The 15,947-nt window shown below is 47.9% G+C and overlaps 1 protein-coding gene across 6 annotated transcripts in view; it reads left to right on the forward strand.

Moving 5' to 3' along the window:
- Slc4a5 (solute carrier family 4 member 5) overlaps positions 1-15,947 on the forward strand; it is a 100,222-nt gene that overhangs the window by 57,688 nt on the left and 26,587 nt on the right. For all 6 annotated transcript variants that reach the window (XM_039107330.2, XM_063285798.1, XM_039107331.2 and 3 more), the window contains 9 exons: positions 190-347; positions 1,425-1,512; positions 3,110-3,264; positions 3,975-4,163; positions 6,271-6,445; positions 7,183-7,316; positions 8,390-8,661; positions 12,797-12,855; positions 15,182-15,382. In XM_039107330.2, the coding sequence (XP_038963258.1) occupies positions 190-347; positions 1,425-1,512; positions 3,110-3,264; positions 3,975-4,163; positions 6,271-6,445; positions 7,183-7,316; positions 8,390-8,661; positions 12,797-12,855; positions 15,182-15,382 (1,431 nt within the window). The remainder of the gene's footprint in view (positions 1-189; positions 348-1,424; positions 1,513-3,109; positions 3,265-3,974; positions 4,164-6,270; positions 6,446-7,182; positions 7,317-8,389; positions 8,662-12,796; positions 12,856-15,181; positions 15,383-15,947) is intronic.

Genomic DNA, 15,947 nt, shown 5'->3' on the forward strand with positions numbered 1-15,947 from the left:
CTGTAGACCAGGCTAGCCTTGTACTCAGAGATCCTCCTGCCTCTGCTTCTCAAGCACAAGGATTAAAGGTGTGCACCACTACACTTGGCCACTCCTGGGGAGATTTTACAGTTAGACCTCCATTGTTCTCTGAAGTAGAATATGAGCATGCCAGGTCTTCTTGGGTGTGTCATTTTCCTCCCGGAGCAGCGGAAAAACAAATTCATGAAGAAGATCCCCAAGGACTCAGAAGCCTCCAACGTGCTTGTGGGCGAGGTGGACTTCCTGGACCAGCCATTCATTGCGTTTGTTCGTCTTGCCCAGTCTTCCATGCTGGGAGGGGTGACCGAGGTGCCTGTCCCCACCAGGTGAGTCCCTGAAAAGCACCCCCACACCTGTCTTCAGGAAGCCACTTCCCATGCAGTCAGGAAGCAGGGGATGCTCTTTTGCATTATCATAGATCCCAGCATGGCCGTCCCACCTTTATTGCCAGCACCCAGCAGGTGGAGATCTGTGGGTTCCAGGCCAGCCAGCACAACTGTAAGACACTCACAAGAGAGAGGGTTAGAGGGGAGGCAGAAGTCAGGAAGGACGTTGCTGGATGGTCCAGGCAGCAAAGCAAAGGAGAGCCCGGTGAGGGCAGAAGCAGAAGTGTTTCCTCACAAAATCGTGAAAATGGTCAAAGGGAGATTCTGGGGCTGGTGACACGATTCAGTGGGCATTTGTCACCAAGTCAATGTGGGCTCAATCCTTGGAACCCATGAGGTAAAAGGAGAGAATTGACTCCTGTAAATTGTCTTCTAAACCTTCATGTTTGTCGTTGTGTGTGTGTTGTGGCATGTGTGCACATACATAGACACACAGGAAATAGCTAAGTAAATGTAAAAAGAAGAGCCAGATATTGTGGGAGTGACCTGTAATCCCAGCACTTGGGCGGGAGAGGTGGGAGGATCAGGAGGTCAGAATCACCCTTGACAACATAAAACATTTGAGCTTGAGTTTTATGAGGCCATGTCTTTAAAACAAACAAAACAGAAGTAATAATAAACAAGTATAATAATAAAAAAGTCAATAATAATAATAATAACAATAACAATAATAATGTAATAGGAGATGGAAAGATGACTCAGTGACTAATGGTACTCTCTGTTCTTGTAGAGGACCGGAGCTCAGTTCCAGCATCCAGGTTAGGTGGCTCATAATCACTTGCAACTTCAGTTCATGGGATCCAGTGCCCTCTTCTGGCCTCCTTAGGCATTGCACCCATGTGCACATACCTCCATACAGACATACACATAATTACTAATACTAATGACGGTGATTTTTAAACCATTCAAAGGAAAGAGGTTGAGAGGTTAATAATGGATCCATTGAAGGGCCAAGAATTCTTCTCACCTGTTTCTAATTTTTCCCTCTTTGTTTCTCTTCTCCCTCCATCTTTGTAGATTTCTGTTCATACTTCTAGGACCTTCTGGAAGAGCAAAGTCCTACAATGAGATTGGCCGAGCCATTGCAACCCTCATGGTGGATGATGTAAGTGGAAATGTGAGGCACCCACTCCTTTCTGAGTGCTAATGGCTCTGCACTGGCACAGCCATCCCCACTCTGTCATCACTAATCATCTCACAAGCGCATCTGAACCCCTGCTGTGCACCGGGCCTGAGGATTATGAGATTCAGAGAGTAGGACCAGACTCTCTCATTTAGGGGCACTATCCAGGGAGAGGGACAGATCTGCAATAATGAGATAATAAAAAATAAAATTAACCATGTGCTTGCTATCTGCCTGGGAAACCAAGGCAGGCTCTGCAGATAAAATACTCAGGGTGAACAGGAGGCGGGTAAATTAGCATGGCCTTGAGATGCTAGACTTCCGGAAGCTAATGGAAGTGCAGTAGGGTAAGTTCAATGTAAGAGCTCCCCCAAGGCAAGAGCGGTGACTTGAGCCGGAGACTATATATACCCTGGGACAAGAGCCTAAAGGTCCTGTTCTGTCCCCAGAGTGTTGGGGAGCTGGAGGCCCTTAAACACATGCATAACCCCACCAAATCTGTAAGTCTTTTTGTAACCTGACCCCCTCCAGGGCGGAAGTGTGGGCAACAATGAATGAATTTGAAAATTGGAATCAAACTGGGCCTGTAGAGATTTTCTTGTGTGCTTGCTCTATGCAAAACAGAAAGAAAGAGAGTGCAGAGGTCTTAGCTGAGGTCGGCGTCTAGGCTGAGTGTGTCCAGGTTCTTTGGCTCTTATGCAAAGACTTGATCTAAAACCATCCAAAGATTTGCAGAAACAGTAGGGGGACTTGACTCAAAGCAAAGAGACAGAAAAGGTCAGGTACAGTAAGAGAGACTGGGCCACATGAGTGAGGGTACTCAGGGACCCCAGTTATTGTTTGGGGTTTGTTTTTACAGCGTTCAAGAGAAGAGGAGTGTTAGTTTGGGTGGTTCTTTAAGTGACAGACTGAATTATATAACCATCTTTCTGTCATGAATGCCCCTTCCCATAACACGTCTGATTTTGATCGCAAATGCACCTAATTTTGTATAGGAATAAGAAGCTCGACCTACTACACAAACCTAGCCCAGGAGCTTCCTACTTTCTTATACAGACACAAGGAGAACATCATTGGATAGAATCTATCTATGTTGGATGGTTGTTAAGGAAAGGAGACAGTTCCACTGTTCAGAGTGGAATGTGTGTACAGCTCAGTGCAGATGGGGGCCCTAGGTTGCTAATAAATTGCTAGGTACACGTGCAGAAAGGCATATGTGTGCATAGTACAGTATAAAGTTCCTAGGCTGCCAAATGCTCCATTGGAAGAGGTGAGGGTACATAGTTCAAATCAAGAGGAGTCCCAGGTTGGTAAGCTATTCCCTATGCTTGCTTGTCTCTAATGTGTCACAGAAGCTTGGGTTTCAGATCTCAGATGACTACCGGCTCTTGGAACTGGTTCTTTCCATTGTTCCCTATTTCCCTTACTGTCCTTTGTCCTTATCCACACACTGAAACCAAGTTGGCATCCTGAGAAATGGCTAGAATTGATCCCTTTAAAAATAGCTGTGATATGCTCACTCCTAGGAGGGAAGAGCTGAGCCCTCTTCTCTTTTCCATCCCTCCCCATTCCTCACCAGCTCTTCAGCGATGTGGCTTATAAAGCACGGAATCGAGAAGATCTGATCGCAGGAGTTGATGAATTTCTAGATGAGGTCATTGTCCTTCCCCCTGGAGAGTGGGATCCAAACATCAGAATTGAGCCGCCCAAGAAAGTTCCCTCAGCCGACAAGAGGTGTGTGTTAGGGATAAGAACAACAGAGGGGGGGTTGGGGATTTAGCTCAGTGGTAGAGCACTAGAAAGTGCAAGGGCCTGGGTTCGGTCCTCAGCTCCGAAAGAAAAAAAAAAGAAGAAGAACAACATCGTCGGTATTTTCTTCTTGTTGTAGCAAATCAGAAGCCAACATGGCCACTTATGAACAGCTCTAAAGTCGGGGGTGGGAGTGTGGATGTGGGGATGGGCTGCGTAGGGGGAGCTGTATTACTGAATCATTTTCTGTCGTTGTGTGATATGTGCACGTGTGTGTTCCTGTCTGAATATGTGGGGGTGCATATGTGGAGGCCTGAGGGTGATACTAGAGAATTTTTCTTCATTTTTGGGCTCTTCTCCTTATTCATTGAGGCAGAATCTCTCCATGAACCCGGTGCCGACAGATTTGACTAGTCTTGTCCTAGCTTGTTCTGGGGTTCCCCAGTGTTAGAATTTCGAGTGACTGACTGCCTTGCCTACCTGATCATCATATGGCTTTTGGGAATCCCAACTTTGTCCTCTTGTTCCTGTGGCAAATGCTGTAAAGGCTGAGCTCCCACCCCCACCCCTATCTTCATTTCCCCTGATTTTTAAGATAGTTTTTTTTTCTTTGAAGGTTAAGGGGATAGTCCTGAGGGGCTGTGCCCTTCCTAGCGTTGAGAGCTGTGCTCTGCCCCATCCGCCTTCTCTTTCAGGAAATCTGTGTTCTCTCTGGCAGAGCTGGGCCAGATGAATGGCTCTGTGGGCAGAAGCGGAGCCTCGGCCGGAGGAGGCGGCAGTGGCGGAGGGGCTGGAGGCAGCGGGGCCGGCGGAGGAGGCAGTGGCAACGAGGCTGAGATGCCAGCTATGCATGAAATTGGGGAGGAGCTGATCTGGACCGGAAGGTGCCCGCTCCACACCTGGCAGAGAGTCTGCTGTCTTGAACCCTCTGTTCTTCCGGTCCTTTTAGCTACCCTGGAGCCGCTGTGTGCCGCGCTCCCTAGGAACGGGGTCTGACCACCGCAGTCGTTCCGCACTCTAGTGAATCTTGTGGATCTTATAGAATCGTGTGGGGTGAGATCAACAGAAGGATCCCACCCATGAGGAAGGAACGGAAACTTTTCTCTAGACATTCTTTAGTAATTGTATCCTATAGTGGCAGAAACAATGTACCACAAGCAAAGTAGTGTAAAACTGCTGAAATCCATTTTCACACTGGTGTGAGATCAGAAGGTTGAAATTGAGATGTCACAGGGAGGAGGGCCATGATGGATCCTACCTGTAATTCCCAGCACTGGGAAGACTGAGGCAGGAGAGTTGCTTCGAGTTCCATGCCAGGCTGCGTTATATAGTGTGAGGCGATATTTCAACCCTGCTCCTTAAATAAAGATGCCAACAGTGCACCACTGCCTTTGAGCCTCTAGGAACTTCCTTCTCCTCCTTGAAAGACAGCCCAGAGTCTCGTGACTTTTTGGTTCTTTTTTTTCAGAGCTGGGGACCGAACCCAGGGCCTTGCGCTTCCTAGGCAAGCGCTCTACCACTGAGCTAAATCCCCAACCCCCTTTTTTTTTTAAAAGATTCATTCATTTATTATATATAAGTACACTGTAGCTGTCTTCAGACACACCAGAAGAGGGCATCAGATCTCTTTACAGATGGTTGTGAGCCACCATGTGGTTGCTGGGAATTGAACTCAGGACCTCTGGAAGAGCAGTCGGGTGCTCTTAACCTCTGAGCCATCTCTCAGCACCCCTCATGACACTCCTTAATTTGGCTGCTGCAACACCTCCGTTTGTGTCTGTGTAGTCACAGGGCCCTGTCCCTGTGTGTATATCTTTGGGTAGCATTGCCCTGTTTCTATAAGGGCTGGATCAAAGCCATTCTTAGGGACGTCACTGTAAATTACATCCTGCCTCCCGCCTTTTGTGGTCGCCTAACCCAGACTGACATCAAGGTTGCTATAGCAAAGGGTGACTTCAAACTGATGATGCCTCTGCTCCTTCCTCTCCAACTCTGAATTCACAGGCACCACCATGCTTGGTTTATAAACTGGTGCTTCATGCATACTAGGCAAACATTTCACCAACTGAGCTTCATTCCCAACACAAAGACTTTCTAAGTAAAATCATATTCACAAATACCAAGGGTTGGAGATTTAATGTATCTTCTTAAAAGATAAAAGATAAGGTTTTAAATCTTAAAACCTTAATGTTATTAAAAAGCTTCATTTTTCTATCCTTCTGGGGAACAAGAAAAAATTGTCCTGGCCTGAGTTCTCTGGCTGCTCCAGGAGTCATCCAGGTTGACCTAGGTTTAGGAAAATCCAGAGAAGTACAAGGCTCTGTGCAAGCAAAGTGGCTGAGAATGAAGCTATGTGCTGAGTCTTTCTAGTGCTGAGTCTTTCTCGCTGTGATAAGCAACTCTGACCAAAGCAACTGAGGGGAGAAAGGTTCAACATTTAGGTTACACCCCCTCATGCCGGGGAAGTCAGGAGCTGAAGGGAACTGGACACATTGTATCCACAGCCGAGACAAGAGAACAATAAATACTTGCTCATTCTAATCTCATTTTTTCCATTTTAATCTGTCCAGGGAGCAGCCTCACCCTTAGTCAAGATGGGTCTTCCCAATCAATTGACAAAGTCAGGATAACCTCCAACAGGCACATGCAGAGACCCATCTCTCAAATGATTGTAGATCCTGTGAAGTTGACAGTTACCACTAAGCATTTCATGTAACGTGGCTTGGGTTGGTCAAGGAAGGATGGAAACCCTCATAGTAGAATATTTCCATTAGAACTTCTGTCAGACAGTTTGTGTTCACCCTCCCTAGTGTGAATGGTGATGACTGCAAATTTTCAGGTCTACAAGAATCATGGCTGGTTCTGTGTTCTGGTAGAAAAACTATAACTCCATCTACCCCTAGCCCTCACCCCAGACTCCTTAGGGCCCAGGAGGCATCTGCCCCTCCTGGTGTCTGTGGAGGAAAGATGTCTTCTGCCTGTCTCAAGCAGGTTTTTTGGAGGACTGCGTCTGGATGTAAAGAGGAAGCTGCCCTGGTTCCCAAGTGACTTCTATGATGGCTTCCACATCCAGTCCATCTCTGCTGTCCTGTTCATCTACCTCGGCTGTATCACCAATGCTATCACCTTCGGTGGGCTTCTGGGGGATGCCACAGACAATTATCAGGTGAGTGTGAGCTGGGTGTACATGGTGAGAGTAAGGAGTTTCAGTTTGTAATCTCAACACCATGGTTGTGTCTACAGCCCCAAGTCTGGTCATCACTTACTGTAACTGTTTATTCCTCCAATAAAATAACAATTTTATGGATGACATAAATAGGCTGGACTTTTAGGGAGATCACTCACATTGATGTTTGCTACTTTCCCCACTGATATTTAATGAACTCTATCAGCATGTTAAGTTGGCTAATTATGACCTTGTCCCTACATTTTAATTTTATTTTTAAATTATTTTGTTATGTATGTGGGTGTTTCTGCTTGCATGTATATCTGTGTACTGTGTGTACCCCTGAAGGCTGGGAACCTGAGGCACACTGCACAGCCTGTAGGCAGCTCAACAGGCTGAAGACTTGTCCTTTCCAGGTGGTTCAATTGCTCTGAGCCTCTTCCAGACAGCTCAGTTTGTCTGAAACTATCTCTCAGCAGGCCTTATATTTATGTGTGTGGTGGGGGACTGACTAGTTTATCTTGTCAGCTTCAGGGACTTCCTGAGGCTGTAAAGTTGTTCATTTCCTGAATTTAAGGAGCATTCCTGTAGGATGGAAAGTTTCACTCCCTCTTCTCACATAAAGATGCCATGTCCTAATGAGCTTCCCTCCAAGATAGAAGGTTTCAATCTCAGAGGAAACTGCTGTACAACAGTCTCTTCTGTGTGCCTGAGCCGCCTGCTCTTTCACACAACAGGGAGTAATGGAGAGCTTCCTGGGCACTGCCATGGCTGGCAGCTTGTTCTGCCTCTTCTCGGGGCAGCCTCTCATCATCCTCAGCAGCACAGGACCCATCCTCATCTTTGAAAAGCTCCTCTTTGACTTCAGCAAGTAGGTACCCCATGGTGGGCTCCATGACTACTCCTGCAACTGAGGCACTCAGCCAAGCCAGGGTGGAAGGATGGGCCCATGCTGAGGGGGCGTGAGGGGTAGGAGGATGGAGCAGACTTGTGAGCAGACCCCATAGGCATGCTGAACTGTGGTGGTTGGTGGTTCTTTCTGACTCCTGTAAGCCGCCTGCCTGCCTTGAAGTCCTCTGAGTGCAAATGAGTGCATAGGGAGCAAGCCAAGCCCTACCATTGCTCACCGGAAAGTCTGTGTCATACAGGAAGAGCCTGGCAGGAGCTCACAAGCCCACAGTTGTCTCCCAGCACCACAGGCTCAGTTGCCTTATGGGTTTGTAATGGATCAACCTAAGGCTGCTCCAGTCTGCTCATCTCAAATTACCTACTGAGCGCCTTCTGACAGTGAGGTCCTTTCTTACAATTCCAAAGTTCAGACATCCCAGAGCTGGTGAGGTTGCTCAGTCAGTAAATTGTTTGCCCTGTGAGTCTGAGAACCCAAGTTCAATGCCCAGAACTCAACTATATGTAAAATCAGGGTAGCACATGCGTGTAATCCTGGTGCTTGGGAGGTGGAGAAGGGTGGATTCCTAGTCTACCTGGAGGTTTCTACACACATACATAAATCCACAAATACACATGTGCGTGCATGCTACCAGCCCTGCCCAGGTTCCCTCATACATGTGGATGAAACGCACACACACATACAGAGAGACAGAGACAGAGAGAGAGAGAGAGACAGAAAGACAGAGAGAGACAGAGAGACGGAGAGAAACATAGAGAGACAGAGACAGAGAGTCAGAGAGAGACAGAGACAGAGAGTCAGAGAGAGAGACAGAGATAAAGACAAAGAGACAGAGACAAAAGACAGAGAGAGACAGAGAGAGAGAGACAGACAGAGAGAGAGAGAGAGGAGAGAGAAATAGAGATTGAGATATTACAGCCATCTCAGGAAGTGTCCTTGTCCTGTCCTTTGGTGGGCACCTTGCTGGGGTATGAGCCACTCATGGTGGGCCCTGGGAGTCAAGCCCAGAGGGTCCCTCACTTCCCTCTGCCATCCAGGGCCAATGGCCTGGACTACATGGAGTTCCGCCTCTGGATTGGTCTTCACTCAGCCATCCAATGCCTTATCCTGGTGGCCACAGATGCCAGCTTTATCATCAAGTATATCACCCGCTTCACCGAAGAGGGCTTCTCCACCCTCATCAGTTTCATCTTCATCTACGACGCCATCAAAAAGATGATTGGTGCCTTCAAATACTATCCCATTAACACGGACTTCAAGCCCGACTCCATCACCACCTACAAATGCGAGTGCGTCGCTCCTGACACAGGTAGTCCCCGAAGGGTCCCCAGCCACCCTCCCACTCCTTCCATCGCAGCTCCCAGCGCAGGAGAGGAGCTCATTTGGACGGGTTCCATAGCCTGGTGCTCACTATTCCAAGGGAGCAAATGCTGGGTCTTTGTTTCTTTACTGAAGCAGGGTCTGTCTGTGTAACCCAGACTAGCTTTGGGATTCACAATGCTAATTGCAGGCTCTTGGAGCTAATTTTTGGAAAGAATCTGAGAGGTTGATAGTTCTAACCAAAGCCGCAACATGATTGTGGGGGGAAAAACATCCCGGGGTTGTAATCAGGAGGCCTCAGAGATACTTCCGGAAGGAGCAAGGCATGAGTGCAGCTTCTGAGGAAGATACACCTTGTTAGTAGCACAGCCCAAGTTAAGTGTGAGCTCGTGGCCCCTCACAGCGCCTGACAGCTTGCCTCGACATACCAAGACGGTCACAAGTCTTATAAAGTGAGACCACCCCAGAGGGAAAGTCACCCCTGCAGTCATGGTGGAGGCCTGTTGGAGGAGTTGGGGAAGCTGGCATCATTCAGCCTCCTAGGTGTGTGAGCGGGTTGGGAGGACTGCCATGTCTCAAAGGACCATATCTACCCTCTGTGACCACAGAATGTGGAATGAGGAGAAGCTTCAAGAAGCCAGATACTGCTGGGTTGAGGGAGGAAATTAGAGTGAGGAGGGTAACGAGAGCTGCCAACTCCCTCCCTTGGTTGGGAACCGGTTGTTGGGCAGCCAGACACTCGTGTGCCAGTGGCATTTAAAGAACCCAGCACTGAGTGGGCTGGAGCAACCTGGCCAACAGGATAGCAAGTTCTCAGTGCCATTCATGTGTTTGCTGGAAGAAATCCTCACATGCAATGTGAAGGCCTCCTCAGAGCTGGGTCTCCAAGCCTCCATCACAGACATAGCCACGCCCCTAAGAGCTGTCAGCTGAATGAATCTGGGGGGCCAAGGGAGAGCAGATCAGGGCAGGAGACCTACCCACATATTCCAAGCACTGCTGTACTGGCCTAAAAGAAAACAAGCTGAGGTCAGGAGGTCACCCAAGACCACACTAAATCTCAGTTTCTCTGTGAGATGGGGATCAGTGCTTATCAGAGATTCCTGCAAGGTTTTCAGAAAAGTAGGATAGATAATAAGCAAATATTAGATTTTTTTCAGTCCCTTAGCTTGATGATGATGATGGCGGCGATGATGATGGTGATGGCAATGATGATGGTGATGGTGATGATGATGATGATGATGATGATAATGATGATGGTGGTGGTGATGGTGATGGTGATGATTGATGATGGTGGTGGTGGTGGTGGTGGTGATGGTGATGGTGGTGATGGTGATGGTGATGATTGATGATGGTGGTGGTGATGATGATGATGGTGGTGATGATGATAGAATTGATCATGCCAGGTGTACTGGCAAATACTTCAAATCCCAGCACTTGAGAAACAGAGGAAAGTGGATCTTTGTGAGTTCAAGGCCAGCCTGTCTACAGTGAATTTCAGACCAGCCAAGGCTATGTACTAAGACCTTGCCTTAAAAAATATTGATCTTCCCTAAGTGAGGGGGGCACACGCCTTAAATCCTAGCCCTCAGGAGGCAGGGGAGGCAGATCTCTGTGAGTTTGAGGCCGGCCTGGTCTACAGAGTGAAGTGGGGGATCCTGTTTTTGCCTATGAGGTGGGTCCCACAGGCAGGATAGTGTTGGTCACACGCTATACTTGTGGCACTGATTTTGGTAACGAAGTCTAGGCTTAACTCTTTTTTCTCTTTTTTTCTAGCGTTAGCTTTGAACTGTTTTGTTGAGCTTACAGGGGACACTCACCCTTCGTCCAGGCACTTGCTTTCTAAGGTAGTCTTACTAGGGGTCCTTTTGAGTCTTCTCGAGGGCGAATCTTCCCTCAGATAAAGCTTATTTTTACTACAGATGCTTCTCCGACTCCCAGTCCATGCACTGGGCCAGCCCTGCCTTGGACCTGCTTTCTAGAAGGTCTCTATTTAGAAAGAGCCCAGTTTTGGATCCTCTGAGGGCTTTGTCTTCTCTGTGAACCATCTGTTCACTGAAGGGCGCCCTACAAGCAGGCACTGCAGGAGCCGGCACAGTGAGCTTCAAGTGAGGCTGCCTGTCTCTGCACTACTTCCCGTGGCTCTTGCCCGAGGCCTGACTCTGAGTCATTTCATGCCTCTTAGAGCAAGGTCCCAAGCCTGGCTGTATCAGTACCAACTGCAAATTAATCAGAAAACAGGGTCATGACTCCAACCCCAGACCTGAGAAATCTAGAAACTCAGGGTTAGACTACAGGGTTGACTGTGTACAAAAGAACCTTTCAAGGATTCTGTTGCCCTCACTCCCCAAGTTTGGCAAATTTTGCTTTACTGAGCTGTGATTGGCTACTGACCCCAGCTATAATTAGCTACTGACCCCATAGAGAATAAATGTGCTGGTGTCAATGCAGGTCCACTCTGATTTGGATACCTTAGACTGCGAAGGTCTAGATGTTTAGCAGACTAGGGCAGTGGGGAACTAGAGGGCTTCTCTTCCCAGTTCGTGAGCCGCCTTCTGACTATCTGCTCCATTGCCCTAACTTTGCTGCACAGCACAGTCCAATGGTGGCACACCATCCTTCATTCGCGCTCTTTCCCGTTCTAGCTTGCTGGGGACACTCTCCTTTTCTATATAATTTTGTTTCCATGGTAACTGATTTGTATTCTGTTTATGGATGCTGCAAATGCTGATTTGGCTGCTCTCAACTTTAAGTGAGTACCACTCTGTGTATACTAGAATATTGTACAATATTTGACACTTGGGCCCTTTCTGGAATTTTCCATACTGTATTTCTTCCATCTCCTTTAGGGCTTCAGTTCTTGCTACAAAAGAATTGATAAGCCCAAGTAGAAGATACCAAGATGTCTGGCCTGAAAACACTGGGTGCTGGGGTACTCGAGCGGTGGAGAGGGTAGCCCCTCATGGTACTTCTTGCCTGGCTTACCTGTCCATAATATTGATTGGGCATCATGTTTCCTCATGAGGAGAGGCAATAGATCTCCTGGCTTCTTATATGTGATGCTTTCTTCAGGATGACCTTGGGGGTGTAATGCCCTTGGGACTGCTCTGCCCTGGGTCAACCCTGATCCACTTAGCCCAGGATTGATCAACTTCTATGATCATACCTAGTCTTGTGGGCAACTTGCTAGAGGCCAGGCAAAGACTCAGGATTAGGTTCTTTGTGTTGGGTGTCCATCCAAAGGTAGACAGCCAGCAGGAGCAAATGGGGCTTCTACAACACTCCAGACTATAGCACAAGCCCCCAAAGCACAGAGGAGCTACTTGGAGGAGGAAGGGAAGAAGCCAATCTCCCCACCATCCCCACCCATGCAGTCTAGAGGAGCAGATTAGGCAAGCAGTGCTCTTCCAAAGCCAGGTTTATGATGAGTGGCCACATCCCCTGGGGAGCCTGACCCTGTGTTAAGATGCTCCAGTTACATTTAGGGACACTGAGGTCAGGGAGAGGGGTTGCTTAGCAAGGGACACAGAGTGAACTACTGGTAGCAAGAAGCTCTTTCGGGCTTCTGATTCTCCTTCAGATGGAGGAGGGCGGAAAGAAGGGTCCATAGATGAAAACTGGGCAGGGATGAGAGGCTTAAAGTCTCTCTACCAGCATCCTGGTGTGGGATCATGGCTCCAAGTATAAGCTCTGAAACCTTAGGTAGCCTCAGTTATTTCAATCTGTAAAATGGGGATGCTTTGTGGACATTTTAGGAACTGAACAAATGAATACATTGTCAAGAGTTATGCACTGGCATAATGCATGACATGGAATTAGCTCTGGGAACAATTTTGAATGTTTGACAGCATGGACCACCTAGCACCCAGCAGGGACTAAGAACACGTACTCTTCACTGTCCAGCACCAGGTTGCTCACTTGCGTTGTTAGAAGTAGCTGTTGGTCCTCAGGATGAGGTCTTCTGCACTGACCCAGGTGCTCCCTGTGAGTCATGGGAGCAGAGCGGGAAGGTGAAGGCAGTAGGAGAGATCAGGAGGAGGTGGGAACAATGGGGGGCCCTTAGAGGCTGGAGGCTGTGCATCTGGAAACCACTGATCCCACCCCATCTTCTGTGTCTTCTCTAGTGAATACAACCACTGTCAACGACTCAGCCCTGCTGGTGCCAAACACCAACATGTCTGTGGTAAGCCCTTTCCTACCGGGTAGACTGATCATATGCTTTTGTGGTGGGGGGTCAGGAAGGGGTTGGGAGGTCAGTCCCAGGAGCATATGGGCTCTGAGAATGATGCTTTCAAGTTTGTAACTGAAAGCATTCTATTCTTTAGTATCTTCAGGCTGTGGCTTCTCTATGCAGATCAACATGTCCATAACCAGGGGAGGCCAGTGATAAGCAGAGGTACACACATACACAGGTCTCGGTTAGTTTCTGCCAGAGAACCTCCAGTCCATCCAACAGTGTGATCCCAGCACCCGAAGTTTATTACACTCCCCTTGCCCAATGAATTTAACCAGCCCTTTGCACTTAATAACCTCCAGGGACCCTAACTGCCCTGACTTCCTGAACCAGTGGGAAGTGTGGGCTGCAGGATGCAAAATTATAATCCAGGTAAAGGGCAGCATGTAGGCTTTGGGGCAGCCTTGTAAGCCGTGAGTGACCCTTGGGTTGCTTCAGTTCCCTTGCACAGGCAGCTAATGGCTTAATCCATATCTATCTCAACTGAATATTAATCAGAAATCTTCAAATATAAGACCGAGAAGAGCAGACTGAGGCAGCGTCTACTTCCCAGTGTCTATTATGTGTAAGGGACTAAGTGCTGGGGCCTGGGCTCCAGTGGACCAGATGGGATGCTTTGCTCTGTCTTTACATTGGCTTTTCAGTCCTTAATGATTCATAGCAGGGTGGTCTCAGGTTTCCAAGAGTGTGAGAACCAAAGCTGTGAGGCTTCCCCAGTCCCAGTCCCAGATTCCTTTCCATTCACTGTGATAAACACCCTGGCAAAGGAAGCAGCTTTAAGGGAGAAAAGGTTTATTCAGCTCACAATCCCAGGCGACAGTCCATCACTGCAAGGAAGGCAGAGAGTTCTGTCCAGTCAGGAAGGAAGGGAGAATGAACGCATGTATGCTCTACTGGTTAGCTGCCCTTCTCCACTCTTACACAGTCCAGGATGCACTGCCTAGGGAATGGTGACGCTTACAGTGGACTTGCTCTTCCCACATCAATTAACACAGTCAAGGCAATCCTCTACAGACATAGCCACAGGTCAGCCTCGTGTCTACAATTCCTCCTGGGTGATTCTAGATTAAATCAAGCTGGCAGTTTAAACTAACCATCACATTGCTCCCACACACAACTAGCCCACTCTCAGAGGAGTAGGAAAACAAACTCCTGTATTGAGGGCAGATGTATCAGTGGCATATTTTAAAGGAGCACAAACATAGGGAGGCATGGGTCACTGGGTCAGTAACCCCAAAAGTTCAGTTACTTGTAAGCATCTGTTTACTTCACTAGGTATTTTTAAACATGGGCACACTAACTTTTAAAAGTATATATTTGGGACTGGAGAGATGGCACAGCAGTTAGGAGCATTGGCTGTTCTTTCAAAGGACCAGAGTTCAGTTCCCAGGATCCATAGTAGGTGACTCACAACAGTTCCATGGGGATCTGGCGCCGTCTCCTGGCCTCCTCAGGTACCCACATGCACAATACAAACACAAAGTTACACATATTGATACATAATTAAAGTAGTCAAAAGTATGAATTAAATTTTATTATTTTCTCCTTTCCTTTATCCTTTTATTATTATTGTAAATATATAAATGCAGTCATCTATTGATATCCACAAAGGAGTGGGTCCACTATTCTCTAGGATACTTAAACCCATGGTTGCTCAAATCCTTTCTTACAACATCTTGCATTTGAACTAACCTATTCCCTCCTCCTATATTCTTTAAATCCTCTTATTACTTAAATGCAGAATACACTATCTGTGACGTGTAACTGCTGCTATAGAATGTTATTTAGGGAATAATAAAGGGAGGAGTCTACATGTTTAACACAAGTGCAATTAATTTTTTTTTTTTTGTATCTGTAACTGCTTAAATCCACACATGTGAAGCCCACAGTCTGAATTTGAGCATTTCAGGTGCTAAGAGTTGAAATGACCCAAGAAGAAACTAATGAGGGTGTGACATGTGGAAAGGAACAGACATACTGAATGTCTCTGGGAAGGACAGATCTACTGAGGGAGAAAGCATCTTCCTGCTTCCCTCAAAGCCACAGATCCCAGAACACCCTGGAGAAACACCTGTCGGTCCCTAATCTTTGTAGGGAGCTGACTGCTTATGATTCCCCGGACACCCTGCCCACAAGAACGTCTCTGTTATTGGACAGGAGGGCTAGGGACCCTTGAAGGTTTGATAGGTGGTGTGATTACCGGGGACCACAGGGAGAAGGACTCACTGCCTGTAGGAGGGTCCTGACCCCTTTTCTTCTGTGCTTGGTCTCCAAGTACACCCCCCTTAACCTCACAGCGCTGGACTGGTCTCTGCTGAGCAAGAAGGAATGTCTGAGCTATGGGGGGCGCCTGCTTGGGAGCTCCTGCCAGTTCGTCCCCGACTTGGCCCTCATGTCCTTCATCCTTTTCTTTGGGACTTACTCCATGACCTTGACTCTGAAGAAATTCAAATTCAGCCGCTATTTCCCCACCAAGGTAAGTATCTCCTGCAGGTAGTCAGGAGCAGCACCCAGAGTGTTCCTTGAAGCAGGCCCAGCACAGTGAGATGGCTCTGCAGGCAAGGGTGAGCTGCCGAGGCTGCAGACCTGAGTTACGTGCCCAAGACCCACATGGCGAAAAGAGAGCCTGTTCCCACATTCATTCAGGGGTGGGGATGGGGGCGCGCGCGTGCACACACCCACATTCATTCAGGGGTGGGGATGGGGGCACGCGCGCGCGCACACACACACACACACACACACACACACACAAATTTTTTGAGGGAAGGAACACTGTATCTCAGTCTCTCCAGGGGCCTCTATTTTCTGAAAGAATGGGCACTGAGGAAGCACTGAGCTGAAGGAATTTTACAAATTAAAGAGCTCAAACTCTACCCAGCCCAGTGGCCCAGGCCTGTTACCCCAGCTCCATAGAGACTGAGGCAGAAGGATCACAAATTCAAAGTCATCCTGGGAAATATATACCTGCCTCAAAAGAAAATAAAACAGCTACGAAGATGGCTTAACAGTTAAGAGTATTTGCTGCTCTTCCAGAGTTTGGC

This window comes from Rattus norvegicus, chromosome 4, assembly GCF_036323735.1.
Source record: "Rattus norvegicus strain BN/NHsdMcwi chromosome 4, GRCr8, whole genome shotgun sequence".
NCBI classification, from domain to species: Eukaryota; Metazoa; Chordata; class Mammalia; order Rodentia; family Muridae; genus Rattus; species Rattus norvegicus.